This window comes from Schistocerca americana, chromosome 1 (genome assembly GCF_021461395.2).
Source record: "Schistocerca americana isolate TAMUIC-IGC-003095 chromosome 1, iqSchAmer2.1, whole genome shotgun sequence".
NCBI classification, from domain to species: domain Eukaryota; kingdom Metazoa; phylum Arthropoda; class Insecta; order Orthoptera; family Acrididae; genus Schistocerca; species Schistocerca americana.
Genome location: NC_060119.1, coordinates 744,410,112 through 744,431,114, shown reverse-complemented (window position 1 = coordinate 744,431,114; position 21,003 = coordinate 744,410,112). Strand labels below are relative to the sequence as shown.

The window sequence follows — 21,003 nt, the reverse complement described above, 5'->3', positions numbered from 1 at the left end:
TCACAGGCCAGTAATGCAATTAATGAACAAATCAGAAAAAGCAAGCTGGAGGAAGATTTACATTTACAGATCAATTGCTGCTACATATCTTTAGATGGGTGAGAAAGCATGTATTTTCCTCAGAATGGTCACCTGGAAGTAAGGTAGACAAAAAACTTTCTTTCATCTATAGGAACAACCCAAAATTATGTTCAAATAGAATGCAGAAATCAATTGTTTTAATTTAATGTACAATGTACACAGAAAAATGAGGACTTTTGAAATATGTAGTGATAGCCATATACAGTTGGCAGCACTACAGAACAGGGACCCTGACTGGAAACAATCTTGACATTTAGTAGGCTAATTTTGGATGAATGCAATGGCCAACAGCATGCTTCTGCCATAAAAATGTTTTCCAGAAACAATGATAGTTTGGGACGTATGCAGAAGGAGTTCCTATGTTTTCTTCAACTTAGGGTATTATGGGCAGATTCCCTTTGAAACACACAATAAAAACTTGAATAAAAATTTTTGAAGTCACTGGCTCTGCTCTAAAAAAGAAACCAACAGGACAACTGAGAGATGATTGTACTTCACCAAATCCTGAAGCTGTACGTGTTCAGTATTATGGAGCTCATGACATTCAGTTTGTAAGCAAGCAGCTGCGGGCAGGATGTGCTGAGATAGTGCTTGCCGAATTCTCCATTTCAATTTAAAATTTCATTTGTATAAGCAGCAAATCCTGCAACAACTGAAGGAGAATGATTACCAGTTGAGATTAAAATTCAGTCAGCCAATTATGGCAAAAATAAACGAGGATAATGGATTTCTGGTCAACCTGTGGATGTCAGATGGGGCTACTTTCATGCCGCAGGTTGTGTGAATAAGCAGAACTATCTTTACAGTGCAGATACCAAACCTAATGAAGTTTATGAATGCCCTTTACATGTCAGCAAGGTGACAGTATGGTGTGCAGTTCTGTCACATGGACTTCATCAGACCTTACTTTTCTGGAAACGAACAGTGGATCACAGTGAATGCCCTTTCAGATCGGATGTTGAGATGTTGCTATCTTTTGTTGCAGCTGCATTGCACAATATTCCATGACTTCTGGTTTCAACAGGATGGTGTGATATCACACACTGCAAGGCTCTATACGGTGGCTGAGCAAAAATTGTTTAGTAACCATGTCACCTCACTTTTCAGTGACATCTCCTGACTCCCAACAAGATCACTGGATTTGTCCTTTTGTGATTTTTTTTCTTGGGGGATATCTTAAAGAGTCAGGCCTACATGACTCAGCCAAGAACACTGAATGAACTGAAACAAAGAATTCAAGATGAAATTTGTGGTATCCCAGCTGAAATGGTGGAACACTCAATGGGCCTCAAGATCAGATTGGAAGAATGCATTGTACAGGAGGACACCATCTGCAGGACATAATTTTGAAACACTGATAATTTGGATTCCAGACAAGTTTTAGGGGTTCAGCTGTTGTCAATAAAATTACTTTGTTTGATTTTTCTATTTTTACTGGGCATTTCAAAACTACTTGTTTTCCTGTGTCATTCCGTACATTTACAAATTGACAAGCTATCCCTTGAATGGATATGTGCATGTGTGATTTTTTTATATGGATACTGAAAAACTGAAACACAAAATACAAAGAATACTTAATCCAAAAAATAAAGTTGTGTAACGTACTGTGAAGTTCTGCAGACCAGGCACATTTTCCTTAAATGTTTAGCAGCCATGAATATACAAGAGCAATGGCAATCTAGAAAGGAACGGTTAAGAGGTGGAAGAGAGCACTAAGCTATATCTCATGAAAATAGTGTATTTTATGTACAAGACTGCCACATGGATGAAAAGACTCAGTGAAGGTCATGGAATACACCTGTCTTTACATCATCTGAAGCAATAACAATGACAGCAACAGCATTAACACAAATTACATAACAAATGGAACACATCTGTGTGATTTCAGTCCACAATGACAGTTTGTCACCCCTCAAAAGGATTTTCAACCTTACATTTTTATTGACTTGCTCACACTATCTGACATATTCAGCTGAACATACTTCGATTTCTTAAGTTATATCACCGGAATAGCAACACATTACATGTGGTGGCTTTCAAAACACTAAAATACTTTGATCTAAATCTTTCAGTCTACATAAAAAAGGAAAGAAATATAAATTGGAAGGAAGGAAAAAAGCATTACACTTACATGTATAATCTTAGTAACATCAACAAATTTACTGTGTAAAATGTTTAATGGCATCATAGGTTTGCATCTGCACAAAGACATCTGGACTGGCACTACTTGACAATGTAGTGAAAATCAAAGCTGATGATCACAGAACTGTGCAGTATGAACACTCAAGTTGCCTGTTTGTCAAACTATAATAGCAGTGATTCACAGCGAGTACTGAGAACATCAGTGATGCAGAGAAGTAGCATATTTTGGTGGAAATATGTGTCAGACTGTTGTAATCTAATTGGGGAAAACCATAACATAATGGTTACAAGACAACTTACTTTCCATCAATGTAATCTCTTCTCAAAATAAGCACAGGAAAGAAAAAAAGGAAAATTACAACAGTGGTCCACAAATTTCAACCAATATTGTCTTAACTTCCCTATAGATTCTTCCAGCTTATAGCGGGTTTGTAAATTTATTAAATAATAATAATAAAAAAGATTTAAATAGTTCAATGGCAAACTTAAATCTAACAAGTATATTACAATTCCAGATAAAAATTCCATCGTAAGGCATTTATGTTCCAGAATGGTTAGAATTTAAATTTAAATAACAACTCCAATCTGTTTACTTGTGTATAATACTGCTGCATCTAAAGTAGTAACTCTTAAAAACTTCATGAAGTTAAATAAAACAAACTTGCTTACAGATAATTCACCGAGTTTGCTCTCTCTGTCTCCCTCCAAGACAAGAAACTGCACGCACACACACACACACACACACACACACACACACACACACACACACAAGGCAGAGAGAATAGTGTGACAAGTAATCGAGCACTATTATTATAACGGAACATGTTATAAATCGTATGCACAAATGTTATTAACAATGAAAAGTCAAGACACTTTAGAATTTCACAACAATTCAACAACAACTATACACTATATGCATATTATTTACTCGATATCTAAATGACTTTAAGGCACAGCAGTGGACAGAATACTGGCTTCAGTTAACAGGCACTGGTGCACATTAGAACACAAAACACTTATCAAAACCTTCCCAATCTTTCCTCTTTTTTTTAAAAAAAAAAAAAAAAAAGACAATTAAAATGGATACTTGTCAAAAAATGTGGGGATTGGGAAGTATTACACACATCACAATAAATCTTATCACTCTTACGAAAACTGATAATAACATAGGACACAGCAAATAACACACATTTAAAGCTACAAGACATGGAAGAGAATTAAGAATACGGCAGAATGGCAATGTGAATTGCAGTCCTTCACATAACAGAGCACCAATAATTCATGGACTGATGGTGATGGGGAAAATGCTTCCATTTTTTAAACAGCTGCATTTACAAAATTAAGGTTTAAAGATTCACAGTATTTAAAAATTATACACAAATACTACATGATTCAATTTTTGAATCATCACCTTGTACAACAAAAGTTGTGAATACTTTAACCTAAACTGCTTTTAAAATTATGCCTCAAGGCTGGGCCACTTCACTACTTTATAATAAAATATTTTTCACTAATAGCAACCCTCAAAAACAGGAGAGCGCCATAGTGTATCACAGGTTAGCATTGCTTGCCACAGTACTGCAGCTCTACCATCTACGTTACCAGTGTAGTCCTTCACCAACTTATGTCATACATACACAGGGCCTTGATTGTCATTTTCATCAAGACTAATCCTAGAATATGAAGGACCTCCCCCATCATCAAAAAATCTTCGAAAAGTAAATTCAAAGAAACCGTGAAAAGGCCGTCCACTGTCAGAATAATCTTCCGATTTGTCAGATCCTGAAGAACCAGAGTTTCTCAATCTTTCTGGATCAACAGGATCAAAATTAGATGTATCAGTTGGGTAATGAATTTTTGGGATGTGAGGTGGCACATGTCGACGAAGACCTTTCTCAAAATCGATGCCAGTGAAGAATGGATGAGACTTTATGTCACTGGCACTTCTTCCCAGTCTACGGTCTGCAGATGTACACAGTTTCAGAATCAAATCCTTGCTCTCAGGAGACAAATTAGCTGCCTTTGGAATATGTAGTGTTGTCTCCCAATGTATTACCTGAATCAGAAATAAATGTGTGAGTTTCCACTCCTTTGTGTTGTACATATTTAAAGAATAGCTGTCTTTATGTTATCAAACTAAACATGTACGAGCAAAAAAATGAGAGTTTAATATAATGTTAATTAAAAAACAATAAAATAAACTCACATCATATGAGGCAAAGTACACCCCACCCCCCCCTTTTTTTTAATTATGGTGTAGGACAAGGGTAATAAAAGCCATAATAATAAATATTCAGATGAATGTCATTAATGGAAATCAATTACTGAGGCTTGTCATTACCTACAAACAGTTGTGCATTCTCTCAGATTTTTTTAAAATATATCTTTGACAGCAATAAACACTACAAAAACTTTTTTGTTTCTTCTTCATTCTTGCTAGTATGCTGCTGTCAGCTTATTCAAAGATGGTATCAATTCAAACTAAAGTACAGCTTACTTGGTTTAAATACATTTTGGCATTGCAAAATAAGTTCAATCTATATATCTGTAGGTAACTCAGCAAGAGGAGGATAAAACAATGGTTAAGGAAATTTCTGATACTATGTAGTACCCTGAACAGGTGCTGAAAAAAAGTTCAATGTGAATCAATAGGGAACATCTCCCAAGAAATTCTTGGAAATCCAAACAAGCAATGAAATTACTTTGAATTTTGTCTTAATGTAATGTTGAAATAGTCATATTTTAAGGGTTTACTTTTAATTATTATTTACAGTTATGAATATGGATACCATATTTTGTGGGCTATAAGACACAATTTTTTCTTTGAAAAACTGCCTCCAAATTTCAGGTGCATCTTATACTCTACATTAATATAAAAATGTCCAGTGTTTGATTTAAAATTCTCATCAGTCTTAAAAATGGACATATATTTGATGCCACGGGAAACCTATCTCAACCTGGCCACACTGTATTCAACTGGCAGCAGCAGTGCACCAATGCGATGAACATAAGTTGCAGGGATCCAAAAGCTTGCTAACAGTGTCTTCTCCTGTCCCATCATCACAAACCCTGAACACTGTCCAGCCAACGATGTGGCACTGCAATCTACAGTGCCAGTGAACCTGAATTTAAAGTGATTTGTGTTATAGGTAACAGCACAAAATTGTTGTTAATAGCTTTTTTTGCAATGGAAAAAATAAAAGGTATTCATATGATGTGGGCTATAAATTGAAAGTAATAGCACATGCAGAAGAACAAACACTGAAGAACCAAAAAACCTCTTTGGCTAATATCGTGTAGCGCCCCTGTGAGCACACAGAAGTGCCGCAACACGACGTGGCATGGACTCGACTAATGTCTGAAGTAGTGCTGGAGGGAGCGGACACCATGAATCCTGCAAGGCTGTCCATAAATCCATAAGAGTACGAGGGGGTGGAGATCTCTTCTGAACAGCACGTTGCAAGGCATCCCAGATATGCTCAATAATGTTCATGTTTGGGGAGTTTGGTGGCCAGCAGAAGCGTTTAAGCTCAGAAGAGAGTTCCTGAGCCACTCTGTAGCAATTCTGGAGCTGTGGGATGTCACATTGTCTTCCTGGAATTTCCCAGGTCTGTCAGAATGCACAATGGACATCAATGGATGCAGGTGACAAGACAGGATGCTTACGTTTGTGTCACCTGTTAAAGAGTCATATCTAGACAAATCAGGAGTCCCATTATCACTCTAAATGCACACACCCACACCATTACAAAGCCTCCACCAGCTAGCATAATCCATTGCTGACATGCAGCATCCATGGACTCATGAGGTTGTCTCCATACCCGTACACATCTATTCACTCGATACAATTTGAAAGAAGACTCATCCAACCAGGCAGCATGTTTCCAGGCATCAACAGTTCAATGTCGATGTTGATGGGTCCATGCAAGGCATAAAGCTTTCTGTCATGTAGTCATCAACCATACATGAGTGGTCCTTCAGCTCCGAAAGCCCAAAGTGATGATGTTTCGTTGATAGTTTGCATGCTGACACTTGTTGATGGTCCAGCATTGAAATCTGCAGTAATTTGCAGAAGGGTTGCACTTCTGTCACATTGAACGCTTCTCTTCAACCATTTTTGGTCCCATACTTGCAGGATCTTTTTCCAGCCACAGCGATGTCAGAGACATGATGTTTTATCGGATTCCTGATATTCACAGAAGACTCATGAAATTGCCATACAGGAAAATCCCCACTTCATCGCTACCTCAGAGATGCTGTGTCCCATCGCTCGTGTGCCAACTAGAACACCACATTCAAGCTCACTTAAATCTTGATAACTTTCCATTGTAGCAACAGTAACCGATCAAACAATTGCACCAAACCCGTGTTGTCTCATTATAGCCATTGCCGACTGCAGCATCGTATTCTGCCTGTTTATATGTATCACTATATTTGAATTTGTATGCCTGTAGCAGTTTCTTTGGCACTTCAGTGTAGAAACAGAGCATATGAGCGGCATTTCGGCCCTCCGCCTACAGAAAGAAACCATTCACAACTGGCAGATTAGTAAAGAAGAACTGAAAAAAATGAGGAAGACTGAATGCAAAATGGCCAAAACAAGAAGGTAACATATTAAAATGGACTCAAAGCCACCGTCAAAATGGTATTGGAATTAATACAAAAATGATTCAAATACACTCTCATAAGATAGCGCTGGAACTTAACAGACTTTAAGGGTGCAATTAGTGCAACAGATTTACGAATCGTCACGGACTTGGCATGCAAACAAAAACCAAAATACCTCAGAAAATTCCGTGACAGTATGAAGAGAAAATATTATCTTTCCGTTGCCTTATTATTCAACATTGAAAGGAAAACAATGTGGAACTAAGCCAAATACCGAATACAGACAAAAGTCCTCTGACATTTGGTGAACCGAGTAACAGAACTATTGCCGTGAAAGGTGCTAAAACTGTAACTATAAAAACAAGCAGATATGAAAAAATGCACTGCACTGTTGTCCTTTCATGCTGTGCTGACGGTACTAAACTTAATCCAATGATAATTTTCAAGTGCAAAACAATGCCAAATTCTCTGAAACACCGCCAGGTGTTAACAATCACGTACATGACTAGGGTTGGATGGACAAGCCTGGTATGAAATTATGGATTAACAGAGTGTGGGAGAGAAGGAAATGTGCTTTATCAAAGAAGATTTCTCTTCTTGTGTTAAATCAGCTTAGCAGTCAATTGAAAAATTCTGAGAAAGAGAAACTGAGACGGGGAAATGCGAACCTTGCTGTTATTCTGGGAAGGCTCACTTCACAATTGCAACCTTTTGATGGCTTGGTAAATAAACCATTTCAAGCATACATGAGGGAGAAATGGAACAAATGGATGATGGACGAAACCCGACATGAATTCACACCAAAGGGAGCTTTCAATCGATCTACAATCAATCCGTTTTTGACAATATAATATAATTGGATAGATATTAAATCTACTCATCAAACAGCAGCAGGAGAACACATACATTAAAAAAGGTTTTACTTATGGTAACTTTCAAAGCCAGTGGCTCCTTTTTGTAAAACCTTTTTATTCATATGTGTGTTCTCCACCCACAACTTGGAGAGTAGATTTTTTATCTATGCAATTACATTATTCTACAATCAGTGTGTCACTGTATAAAGTAGTTATGGTCTAGAATGAGGGAAGACATTATCGTTAAATCTTTCAAGAAATGCAGTGTAAGTAATGCTCACAATGGCAGTGAAGACCACCTTATATATGAAGTGGCGAAGAAGAAGAAGAAGAAGAAGAAGAAGAAAGTTCAGATGACAATTTTTAGGAATTTTAAAGGTCAGTTCGGTTTTATGAACTAAAAACTTTTTTTGTCTGGCTTTTAAATCTAATAATAAAAATGGTAAAAAATATTTTAAAAAAACTGCATAAAATTAAGGTGCATCTTACAGTCTGCAGCATCTTATACTCCCTAAAAACCTGTATCAGCAATAGTAAAAGTGTTTTGGGATAAAATACAGTGAAAAGTGTAATTTTAATCTTGTGCCAATGATGCATTTTAAGTCTTATTTTACACATTGTAAGCCTCTATGCAAATAATAAATAACAAATACTGTAATTCTAATGTGTTTTATTGTGGTTATAATACAAAGTGCAGCTCAAGGGGATGCTGGCATAGTTTGGTCAGTAAGAATGATACATGGTATTTGGTACCTTTCATAACCTGTCTGGGCATTATACTCTCTCAAGGACAGCTCAGGTTTTGTGGAATTAATGGTTTTACAAACAAGTGGTCTTAATCATACTTGACAAAAAGAATGAAAAAATAGCACTGGATGTTTAAAACCACATTGAAAGGACAAAAATCACAAATAAAATCAAGTCCCAACAGATCCTATTTGTAACCACTATTATGCCTGAAATATGAGAATAACTTTCCATATAATGTAGATCAAGCTAAGCTGGTACTTTTAGCATATGTCAGAAATATTGTAATTAATCCTGTTAGAGAGACAGCAACAGGAGGAACTGCTAAAAACGTTTTTCAGTGAACTAATAACTAGTTCCTTGTAAATAGACACTCATCTAGTTCATTTAAATACACACATCAAAAAATGTTTTGCATCACCCCAGTTCCCAGAACTCGGGAAGACAGATGTTGATTGTCTTCGTTGATCCATTATGGATCATGGGACGATGGCTGGCACGAACTTCTTGATGCAATAATTTACCAACAGCCATATGTATTGTACAAATTTATTTTATTTTATGAGCTTCTATGTGCTACCAGTTTCGGCATTACACTGAAGCCATCTTCAGGCCCCACTCGTCACAGTCGTAAAATCGCTATACATGGAAGGAGCCATATAACTGGACCCGTGAATCAAATCGTCCTGCAACAGCTCTTGGTGGCAGGCGACACAGACTCAGAAAATGGAGAAACGTACAATATAAAATATGTATCAAAAATTAATTTTTCACAAGCTAATTAATGGCACATACTGGCAAACATCGGCAAAATGTCAGATACCAAATCTGCAACTGCCTTGGTGCTGAATGAAAAATTACTTTTTTTTTCAGTCCAGCAAAGTTCAGGTCCTATACTAAAAACAGAGCCTTCAGAGAAAGGCGATAACACTCACAATCTTTTGAAGAAAAAGTGAAAAAGCTTACAAAATCTATGAAGACATGTGCACTTGATATTCTGGATCAGATGCATAGAAAGGACAGCCAGCAACCCCAAACTGCATTGTGAAACTCCATGGAACTTTTATTATAATACCAAGGAAATGAAGTAAACATTTCAAAGGAGCAATTTTTTTAATGAAAACATAAAGTTAATGATCAAATTCTACTTAACTGCACGAAAATTCAACATTACTAGTAAAAAGAAATAATGCTTATGCAAACTTCCTTGGACTAGAAACATAACATTCAACATAAAAGAAACTAAAATTTTGCTATCATTATTCATACCGAAGTATAAAAAGAACTGAAAATACTAACCTTGTATTGTGTTTCTGCAGGAGTTCCAGCAAGAAATGGAGGTGAACCAACAAGCATTTCATAAAGTATAACACCTACACTCCACCAATCACACAATTGTGTGTAACCCGTTCGCAGCAAAACTTCTGGAGCAATGTAATTAGGAGTCCCCACAAGAGAATGAGCTAGGCACCGCTGATGTTCGCGCCGTCTTCGTCTTTCCAATGGTTTCAGTTGATGACATCGGCATTCACTGTTATTCCAGTCTTCTGCTGGATCCATGGAATCTTGCCGACCGTGTTCACCTGAAAGACACCATCCACATATTAATTAGTTCTCAAACACACACACACTCTCTCACTCTCTCTCTCTCTCTCTCTCTCTCTCTCTCTCTCTCTCTCTCTCTCTCTCTCTCACACACACACACGTGGTGAATCACCTAAAGCTTACACTGCAAATATTGCAGAAATGGAAAGTGCTATTGATGTTTGGTTTTCACAGAATGGTTCAAATGGCTCTGAGCACTATGGGACTTAACTTCTAAGGTCATCAGTCCCCTAGAACTTAGAACTAATTAAACCTAACTAACCTAAGGACATCACACACATCCATGCCCAAGGCAGGATTTGAACCTGCGACCGTAACGGTCACGCGGTTCCAGACTGTAGAACCAAGAACCGCTCGGCCACCCCGGCTGGCTTTCACAGAATGGATTGGTAGTCAAGGGTTTGTATTATTAGCCAATAAACAGATTGTAGTAATATTTAGAAAGTGTATTTTTTGTGCAAACACATACTTTTTTTAAATGGAACAATATCTATTCACATTGTTGTTGTTCTTGTTGTGGTCTTCAGTCCTGAGACTGGTTTGATGCAGCTCTCCATGCTACTCTATCCTGTGCAAGCTTCTTCATCTCCCAGTACTTACTGCAACCTACATCCTTCTGAATCTGCTTAGCGTATTCATCTCTTGGTCTCCCTCTATGATTTTTACCCTCCACGCTGCCCTCCAATGCTAAATTTGTGATCCCTGATGCCTCAGAAGATGTCCTACCAACCGGTCCTTTCTTCCTGTCAAGTTGTGTCACAAACTCCTCTTCTCCCCAGTTCTATTCAACACCTCCTCATTAGTTATGTGATCTACCCATCTAATCTTCACCATTCTTCTGTAGCACCACATTTCGAAATCTTCTATTCTCTTCTTGTCCAAACTATTTATCATCCATGTTTCACTTCCATACATGGCTACACTCCATACAAATACTTTTAGAAAGGACTTCCTGAAACTTAAATCTATACTCGATGTTGACAAGTTTCTCTTCTTCAGAAACACTTTCCTTGCCATTGCCAGTCTACATTTTATATCCTCTCTACTTCGACCATCATCAGTTATTTTGCTCCCAAATAGCAAAACTCCTTTACTAGTTTAAGTGTCTCATTTCCTAATCTAATTCCCTTAGCATCACCCAACTTAATTCGATTACGTTCCATTATCCTAATTTTGCTTTTGTTGATATTAATCTTATATCCTCCTCTCAAGACACTGTCCATTCTGTTCAGCTGCTCTTCCAGGTCCTTTGCTGTCTCTGACAGAATTACAATGTCATCGGCAAACCTCAAAGTTTTTATTTCTTCTCCATGGATTTTAATACGTACTCCGAATTTTTCTTTTGTTTCCTTTACTGCTTGCTCAATATACAGATTGAATAACATCAGGGAGAGGCTACAACCCTGTCTCACTCCCTTCCCAATGACTGCTTCCCTTTCGCGCCCCTCGAATCTTATAACTGCCATCTGGTTTCTGTACAAATTGTAAAGAGCCTTTCGCTCCCTGTATTTTACCCCTGTCACCTCTAGAATTTGAAAGAGAGTATTCCAGTCAACATTGCTAAAAGCTTTCTCTAAGTCTAGAACTGCTAGAAACGTAGGTTCGCCTTTCCTTAATCTTTCTTCCAAGATAAGTCGTGAGGTCAGTATTGCCTCACGTGTTCCAACATTTCTACGGAATCCAAACTGATCTTCCCCGAGGTCGGCTTCTACCAGTTTTTCCATTTGTCTGTAAGGAATTCGCGTTACCATTTTGCAGCTGTGACTTATTAAACTGATAGTTCGGTAATTTTCGCATCTGTCAACACCTGCTTTCTTTGGGATCTTCATGAAGTCTGAGGGTATTTCGCCTGTCTCATACATCTTGCTTACCAGATGGTAGAGTTTTGTCAGGACTGGCTCTCCCAAGGCCGTCAGTAGTTCTAATGGAATGTTTACTCCCGGGGCCTTGTTTTGACTCAGGTCTTTCAGTGTTCTGTCAAACTCTTCGCGCAGTATCATATCTTCCATTTCATCTTCATCTACATGCTCTTCCATTTCCATAATATTGTCCTCAAGTACATCGTCCTTGTATAGACCCTCTATATACTTCTTCCTATTCACATTAACAAACTAAAAGTAGGGTACAACAGAATGTCATTAGTGTTTGTTGAAGGAGTCTACTGTGAGTCGTTTACAAGATACCATACTGTACAAAGTTTCCACACCAACATTTTTTTGTGCCATTCAACCTGTAAAGTTGCTAGGTACAATGTTCTTATGTTTGCTTAAATGGTCTTTGTGTGTTCCTTAAGTGCACTGTGACTTGCTAGTCAGTCAAGTTGTGACAATCTAGGCAGTAGGTCGTGAATGGACAATCGGATTTACCAATGCAGAAAAAAATGACATGCTCATGGTGAATGGAATGTGTAGAAAGAATGCAGTTCATTTTTGTATGCTGTATGCAACAAGATATCGCAATACATGTCAACCTCTCAGCAATTATTTATCATCCTCTTCAACCGGTTACATGAAAATGGTAGTGTAATGCCCAGACAACATAACAGAAGGAAACAAATGATGACTGAAGAGGGGAAATTAATGTTCTTGCTGCTGTGGCAGTTGATACGCACTTCAGCTCCTGCGCAGTCGCACGGAGAAGTGGCACGAGTCAGGCTAGTGTCCTACATCTTCTCCATCAACATGGGTTCTATCCCTATCATATCTCTCTCCATCAAGAGCTGCTTGGAAATGATTATGAGAATCGTGCTAACTTCTGTACATGGACATTAAGACAGGATACTCCAGATATATCATGTCTCCTGTTTAGTGATGAAGACACTTTTAATTATGGGCAGGTAAACAGCCGAAACATGCATTATTGGTCTGTTGACAAATCCAATAGCTTCATCAGGTGGAACATCAATGTCCATGGAGTGTAAGTGTGTGGTGTGGGATAGTGAACTGTCAGCTCATAGGCTCGTTTAGCATAGATGGAACTCTGAACGCACTTCAGACTACGAGGAACCTGTGGTCCAACATGGCTATCCATTCCATAGTGCAAGAAGTTCTACAGTATGTCTTCACGAATTGTTTCCGAATTGTTGAACTGAACACAGAGGACCTACGCCTTGACTGGCCCATTCCCTGTGTTTGGTGCCTGTAGGCATTTTTCTGCTGAGAAAGCTGAAAGACGCTGTCCGCAAGGACACACCAACTACACCCGATGGCATGCAATGACGTATTACTGCAGCCTGCTCAGACATCTCTGCTGCAATGCTAGCACATGTGCAGCAATCGTTCCATACCAGACTGGAAGTGTGTATTGCTGCTGCCAGTGATCATTTTGAATACAACCCGTGATGGTCAGTTGTATTGTTACTGGTCAGAATCCACATTAACCAGTGTATGCAACTGTGTTGTTCTTTAGTGTGTGCTACCACAGATATTACACAAGTGTCAGTGTGGCAACTATCTAAAATAATATATCTCGTAAATGACTCACACTTGAATCCTGTAACAAACACCACTGACATTCGAATTTTCCCTACTTTGAGTCTGTTGATGTCAATAGGCATTGTTCCATTTGAAAAAGAATGTATGTTTGCAGAAATAATACACTATCTCTGTATTATTACAATCTGTGTACTGGTTGCTAACAATATAAGGCCGTGACTACCAATACATTCTGTGAAAATCACTCATCAATAGCAATTTCCGCAATATTTGAGGTGCAAGTTTTAGGTGATTGACCCTGTATACAAATATTTTAGGGGGTAGCACTATAGACTAATTGTAATAAAATATTCAATAAAATGTGTTCATTTTTTGTTGGCTACAGAGATACAGCAGTTAGAATGTGACCCAAACAAATATGTAACAAAAGAATAAGCAACAGTTGCATAAAAGAAATTCAATTTCCTTTATGCAACTGATTGCTTATTATTTCATTATATACAACTACATTTGCTGAGGATGGATAAAATACCAAACAAATACTCACAGACGACGTAAAGCAAAGGCAAATGATTAAGGTCAACATTGATTTTTCAGAAATTCTACGTCAAATGATAAATTTGTCTCTTGAGTTTACTTTTTCTTTTACACTTCTGTTATCAACCATTCCCATAGGCAAACAACTGAAGGGTGAGGTCTGGGACCTTGGTGGCCATGAGACATGTCTATTTCGGCTGATCCATCTTCCAGGGAACGTCAGGTATAAATGGTGTCTCACATAATGAGCAGATGTGCAATGGTCTTATCATGTTGAAAAAAAAAAAAAATACCATCCTCGTAGCCAAAGGAACCTGTTCCAATAACGCTGGAAGCTCATTATTGAGGTAGTCGAGATATCAGGGCCCTGTAAGACTGTGCAGCAACACAACAGGTCCATTAATTGATTGTCAACCATACCACACCACCCATCTACACAAAAGCATTCTTGAAACTGGTTTTTTTCCACACAGGCATGTGAGTTTTTCTCAGACAATTGATGTGAATTCCAAGAGTTACTGGTATAGTCACAAGTGAAAATGGCTTATGAGTAAACAGTATTAATGGAATTAGTCAGTGATTTGCAATTAGCCAACAATAAAAATTCCAATCATCTACCTTCATCTTCTTCTTGAAAATGTTGAATTCACTGTAAACGGTGAGGATAGAGGCCCATTCATAGTGCCCACCATATTCTTGTATATAGGGCCACCAATATACGTAGAAATTCTGCTCGTACTTAATGAAGGATTAAGTTCCACGTACTCAGTGTCTTCTACTTCATCAACATAGCTCATTTGGAAGTTCATTAGAGATAAGACTGCTGAGCACTGCACCAGTCTCAACAAAAAACAGCTTTCTTAACCTAGTAGTCTGCAGTTAATTTTCATTACAAAACCCATACAAAAATATATCATCACACTCAGCATTCATAAATACCTGTGGCTTCTTTAACACTTTGGAAATCAAGCCTGAGCATAGTTAGGGTCACAACTTTGTGTTAAAAGACCGCACCCAAGTATAGGTCAGGCCGTTACTTTCTCAATGCACTAGCCACATGTTGCCTGAAAACTGGACTCTCTTCATATGGTAACTTTGTACGGACGTCTCACTATCTGGCTCTTGAACTGGCACTACCTTCTATTGTCAATTTATAGACTTATTTGGAGAGAAAAAAATAACATTAGCAAACTTGACAGCCGCTGTCATGAGTGGATGATTTAATATGATTGTACTGAAGTAATTTCATGAATGTACTCATTAGGTTTTGCAGATTGCTGTAATTCTGGTACAAATGTGTCACATTTGTTGCACGAGCAAGAAATTTTGGAAGTTCAAGAGTAATAAATTGCTCAATAACTCACCTCCCACTTTTTTCTGGGAGGATAATTATACTTTATGTCATTACTATTTTAAAATTTGTAATCTATCAAAGAACTAAAGCAAATAAGAAAAATAAATCTTGAAGCTTGGTCCTTATTTAGTATCTATTACTCTTGAATATACATCAATCATATATGTGCCAGTAACACTTTAAATAATGGCATAAATGGCTGGTTTCATAGGCCCAATAATCTTCTGACTGACTAGTCTCCAAAATGTTAAACGCATGGGCGCGTTGAAAAGTAATTCCTCTGAATTTTTTATGTGAAAACACTTAAAGCTTTTTTAAATAAAATGTATATTATTAACATTCTACATCTTTATCCTTCATTTCTGCATATTTGCATCACTCTGCCACTAGAGGACTCTGAATTGTAGCGTGTAACATGATAGTGTGTAAATTAACTATGTCGTTGCTTGAGAAACAGCGTGCTGTAATTGAGTTTCAAATTCAAAGAGTTACTACACATGGAGCTCCTTAAGCATGACAATGCCAGACCAAAATGAGCGCTGCAACATCTGCAACAACCCAATGCCTTGGGTTCAATGTCATCGATCATTCTCCATACAGTCCCAATCTGGCTCAATCTGATTTTCATCCGTTTCGAGAACTCAAGGACACCTTCTAGGACTTCACTTTGACAGTGCTGAAGTAGTGAAAGTACAAGTGAGGCTATGGTTCGAGAAACAAACACAAACATTCTAAAATTACGCCATCAACAATGTGGACACTTGTTGGAAGATATGTGTGTGTCAGCAGGTTGACCATGTTGAGGAATAAATATATAGACATGAAGAATAATAGAGACACTTTGTTTAAAAGCTTCTAGGTATTTCACATAAAAAATTTTACTTTTCAGCAAGTCCTCATAATATAACTGTTATTGTGGTCTTCAGTCCAAATACTGGTTTGACACAGCTCCCCATCCTAATCAATCATGAGCAATTCTCTTTATTTCTGAACAACTACCGAACCTACATCCATTTTAACCTGCTTACTGTATTCATGCCAAGGTCTCCCTTAACAACTGAAAACCGCCTACCCCCTCATGCCTCCCTTCATTACCAAACTAACAATTCCTTGATGTCTCATTCTATGTCAGCCAATCCCTTTTAAATTTGAACTGCGCCATAAATTTCTTTTTTCCTCCAATATGATTCAGTACCTCCTTATTAGTCATTCTTTCTACCTATTTAATCTTCAGTATTCTACTGTACTGTAGAATACAACAGAAAAATTAAATTATGTAGACTCAAGCACAATATCACAACTTGAAGTTCGTAACAAAAACGCCAATTGAAAAATAAGCCCCATATCTTTGTCACAACCCGCATCTCACTAACCAATAAAAATTGTATACAGTATATAAAATATATTATTCAAATTAATCTATATTACCACCATCTAATACTATACACTGCCGGGGGGGGGGGGGGGGATGCAAACACGACCTCCTCTCTCTCTCTCTCTCTCTCTCTCTCTCTCTCTCTCTCTCTCTCAATGACTTATGTTTCTTTTCTTTTACTTAATAGGGTAACGGCAAGTATAATGGCCAGTGTGGGAATAATTATGATCTGAATTTGTGACTCCATACAGTACTGCACTCACACAGCAGCTGCATAAAGGTGCCACTCGAAACCCCCTCAGTTACCCACAGTCATCTGGAGGATCCAAGATATCACATTGTTTGCATTCTTGTTTCATGCGGTTTTGAAAATTTCGGATTTGAGGGAAGTTTTTAGTTTGTGAAGTTAATATAAATTTACACCACAAATTAGATTTTTCTACCACAGCTGCATTGAAAAAGTGGTTACTGAAAAATTACCACATCGACAAATTTTTCATCGGAGGTCTTCGCAAACTAAAAATAACTTTTGCATACTGGCATCTAGATAGGCCCAGTTAGCAGCCTGTGGCCAGTATACTCACCCTCAACTAATATTTTTTCTTCCATTTTTACTATTTCTTATGTGAAAAAATTTGAACGTAACTTTATAAATACTGAATCTTAATAAATACAACAATTATTCAATGACAATACTATTATTATTATTATTAAATTATAAAATTATTTTATTTCTTCCACATCTTTAAATTGCACATGCACAACCACAAAGTAGAAAATCAATGAAGGCACCTGAGTCACACGTAAAGAGCAATACAGCCAGTGAAGGACAGCATGGTTAACGAAACTATTGTAGCCACCTACCAAGTTCGAAGGAATACGTTGAAGTGTAGAGTTTTCAAGAAAAATCTACATGATACTGGCAACAAGAAGGTATTTGGAGGGTTCCAATCTACTTTTAACCTCAAAACAAGAAAAGGAAATTTTTTACCATCTCCTGCTGTTGGAGAACAGATTTTTCAGCACAACAGTTAAGGGTCTGCAATGAACAGCATTTGAACTGGCCAAGAGGAACAATATTCCATACAGTTTCAATAAAGAGAGCAGAATGGCTAGAAAAGGGTGGTTTGCTGGTTTCTGGAAAAGGTGTCAACACTGAGGCTGAGGTCAAGTGCTCAGGAGGTGCAATGTGGCCCCGCGAGCAGAGTGGGGCTATTAGTAAAGACAAAAATGACTATTTGTGCAAAAACTATGGCTAAAAATTTTTGAATCCTTTCACATTACATTTTATCCCTGCCACCCTATCACCCTAGATCCTTCCCACCCTTCCTAAAGTGGTGTTCTGTCAACCCCCCCCCCCCCCCCCCCTTCCAGCCAACAAAACATCCTAGTCCATCCCTACTGCACTCAAACTTCCAACCTCTTGCCACAGTGGTCATTTTGCTGTGGATGACCCAGGTGCAAGACCTGCCTGATTCACCTACCCAGCTCATCCTACTCCAGTGTCCTCTCACACATTTATCCTATCCCATCAGAGGCAGGGTTACCTGTGAAAGCATCCCTGCCATACACCAGCTCTGATGCAATCAATGTACAACATTTTCTGTGGGCAGATGTCCACCAGAATGAATGGCCACTGCCAAACTGAGGTCAAGAACCAAAGTTGACCACCCAGTGGCACAAGATGCTGCTGAGTATGACATGCTCAAGTTCAGTGGTTGCATCACAACTCATGCCATCAGGATCTTTCCCTCCAGATGGCAATTATCCTTGAAACACACCCTTTGATCTCATTATCCTCCTGGCCTTCATCTCCACTAGCCCACTGTCCCCAAACACACTACCCAACAATTTCCCCTTCCTCTGTTCTATCACCCCTTCTCAATACACATGTCCACTCCGCTCCACTTCACCATCATCATCATCATCATTGGCCCATGCACCTACCACTCCTCCCTCCTGCATTCCTAGCCTGCACATGTACTGCCTCCATAAGAGCTGTTTTGTAAGTGAACTCTCATCCAATCTATTCAGGCCTTCATTTTCTGGTTAAGCCATTGGTTATCTTCATCCTCATAATCTGTCTTTGCATTCACATTTTGCCAAGTGTATTCCTCTTAAACTTCTCACCATTTCTTAGCCCTGGCTTCCCCATCATTTGTATTATTGCACTCTTTTTGAGTAACTGTGCTGAAGTGTGAGTTTAGTTCATTCTTAGATGGGTTTCTTTGTGTAACTGTGGCACTTTCTATCAAAACCAATAACCATTTTATCTCATACATTATTATTGGCTTCTAATTCACTAGTCTTCAACAGCTCAATCTCTCCAATATACTTTCAGCTGATGACAGTTTCAGCAAGTCCTTAGGCAATAAGGTATTGCTCTGATGTTTGTCTCGAATTTCTTTTAAAATGAAACCATGAGATAGCCTTTCCCTTGCTCATTCTTTTACTATTTGCTCCTAATACCCAATAGTTTATATATTTCTTATTTATCTCCTTAAACTTCATAGCAATACAATTCCAAAAACTGAAACAGCACTCTAGAAACAATATTAATGTAACAATCCTGTTAAATGACAGTGGAACATGACTGAAGCGCATGAACACCTGTCTTCCTCTTGCACAACACACTATTTTTTGTGATTAGTTTCCTTGAATAGTATTGCTTCTTTGACCAACACAGGAAAGTGAATGTAAAACAGACAGTCAGAGAAAATGAGACAGATGAGGAAAAAAGTAAGTAAACTGTTTATTATTTCAAAAGCAATTGCTATAACTGTTAAAACATTTAGACCACGGTGAGACAAGATGATCAGTGCCTTCATGGAAAAATGTTTGCAGTTGTGTGCAGAACAATAACTGTAGTCAGGCATGCACATAGGTGGGTCCACATGTTGCCAAGGTTGATTCAACTATGCTTAAAAAGTTTTGCTGGGAAACCCTTGAACATTCCATACAGTCCATATCTTTCCCCATGCGATTTCCGTAGTTTTGGAGCCTCTCAAGAAAGACATTCACAGTTGTCAATTTGCTTTTGAAAAACGAGGTGCAACCCCGGGCACAATCATGTTTCCAGAGCCAAATGCGATTATTTTTCCATGATGGCACTGACCATCTTGTCTCACAGTGTTATAAATGTATTAACAGTTATGGCAATTACTTTTGAAATAATAAACAGTTTACTTACTTTTTTCCACCTGTCTCTTTTTCATTTGGACTGCTCCTTATATTAAGTATGGGACTGACGGAAAAACTATTCTATGGAAATGAAAGCTAGCAAGAATTTGTAAATCTACCATAGGAGGGGAGTGTGGGGATGGGGGTGGGGAATTGAATTTGGATGTTGTCCATATACAGCCTCAATGTAAAATGAACATAACTACAGGAACAATGTACAAATAGACACTAACAGTGTTTTATTATAACATTTCTTACCATTCCTTTGGTAATACTTGGAGTTGTGAGTCCATCGGAAACCCGTGCAAAGACCAAAGTCTGTTAATTTTATGTGGCCATCCCTATCAATGAGTATGTTGTCTGGTTTTATATCGCGATGAATAAACCCCATTTTATGTACACTTTCCACTGCACATGTCAGTTCAGCAATATAGAACCTAATAAAAGAAAGCAATACTTATCACATATTCTGATCATCTCAAAATCATACAAATTAAAACATTCAACGACTCAGTTCTTTACATATTGTATCATGCATGTTTGAAGCATTGTGAATGGTTGTTAACATAATTATGCTTCTAATCTGCTGCACATTATGATGTTTTGAAACAAGGATGTAAATAAATAGTTGGATAAGATGTAGATTTCACAAAATATAGCATTTTCCTAACTAGGATTAACTGGATAAAAGTATTTTATGTGATGTCAAACTACAAACTAACTAATGTGATGCTTATGCCTTAAAACAATCAAAAATTACATGATTTTTACTGAAATATTGCTTCTATTAATGGTCTCATATTTTAAAAATTACAGGCATTATTCAAAATTTGTAAGTAACATTTCTGAGATATAACTCAAACACCTATAAATCAGGAAATGGAAGTGCATTTCTGAACAGAAATACATATTTTAATTTACTCATTCATTCAAATACAAGGAGGTAAGGCTAATGTCTCAAAATGCACTTCATACAAGAGTCACACACACACAAACAGCAAAATTCTATGTGCCTTGAAACAATTCTTGACATGTTAGGAAACTAGACATACAGACAATGCCTGTTACCCATTACAATATGAGACA

General features: G+C 37.8%; 1 protein-coding gene across 3 annotated transcripts in view; it reads right to left on the bottom strand.

Moving 5' to 3' along the window:
- Nucleotides 1–2,215: 2,215 nt before the first annotated feature.
- The window catches only part of LOC124610925 (serine/threonine-protein kinase Warts-like), a 213,257-nt gene continuing 194,469 nt past the window's right edge, over nucleotides 2,216–21,003 (bottom strand). For all 3 annotated transcript variants that reach the window (XM_047140199.1, XM_047140201.1, XM_047140200.1), the window contains exons 6-8: nucleotides 20,176–20,354; nucleotides 9,732–10,015; nucleotides 2,216–4,279 (exon numbers count right to left, since the gene is read on the bottom strand). In XM_047140199.1, coding sequence (XP_046996155.1) covers nucleotides 3,851–4,279; nucleotides 9,732–10,015; nucleotides 20,176–20,354 — 892 coding nt within the window. In that variant the 3' untranslated portion in view covers nucleotides 2,216–3,850. The remainder of the gene's footprint in view (nucleotides 4,280–9,731; nucleotides 10,016–20,175; nucleotides 20,355–21,003) is intronic.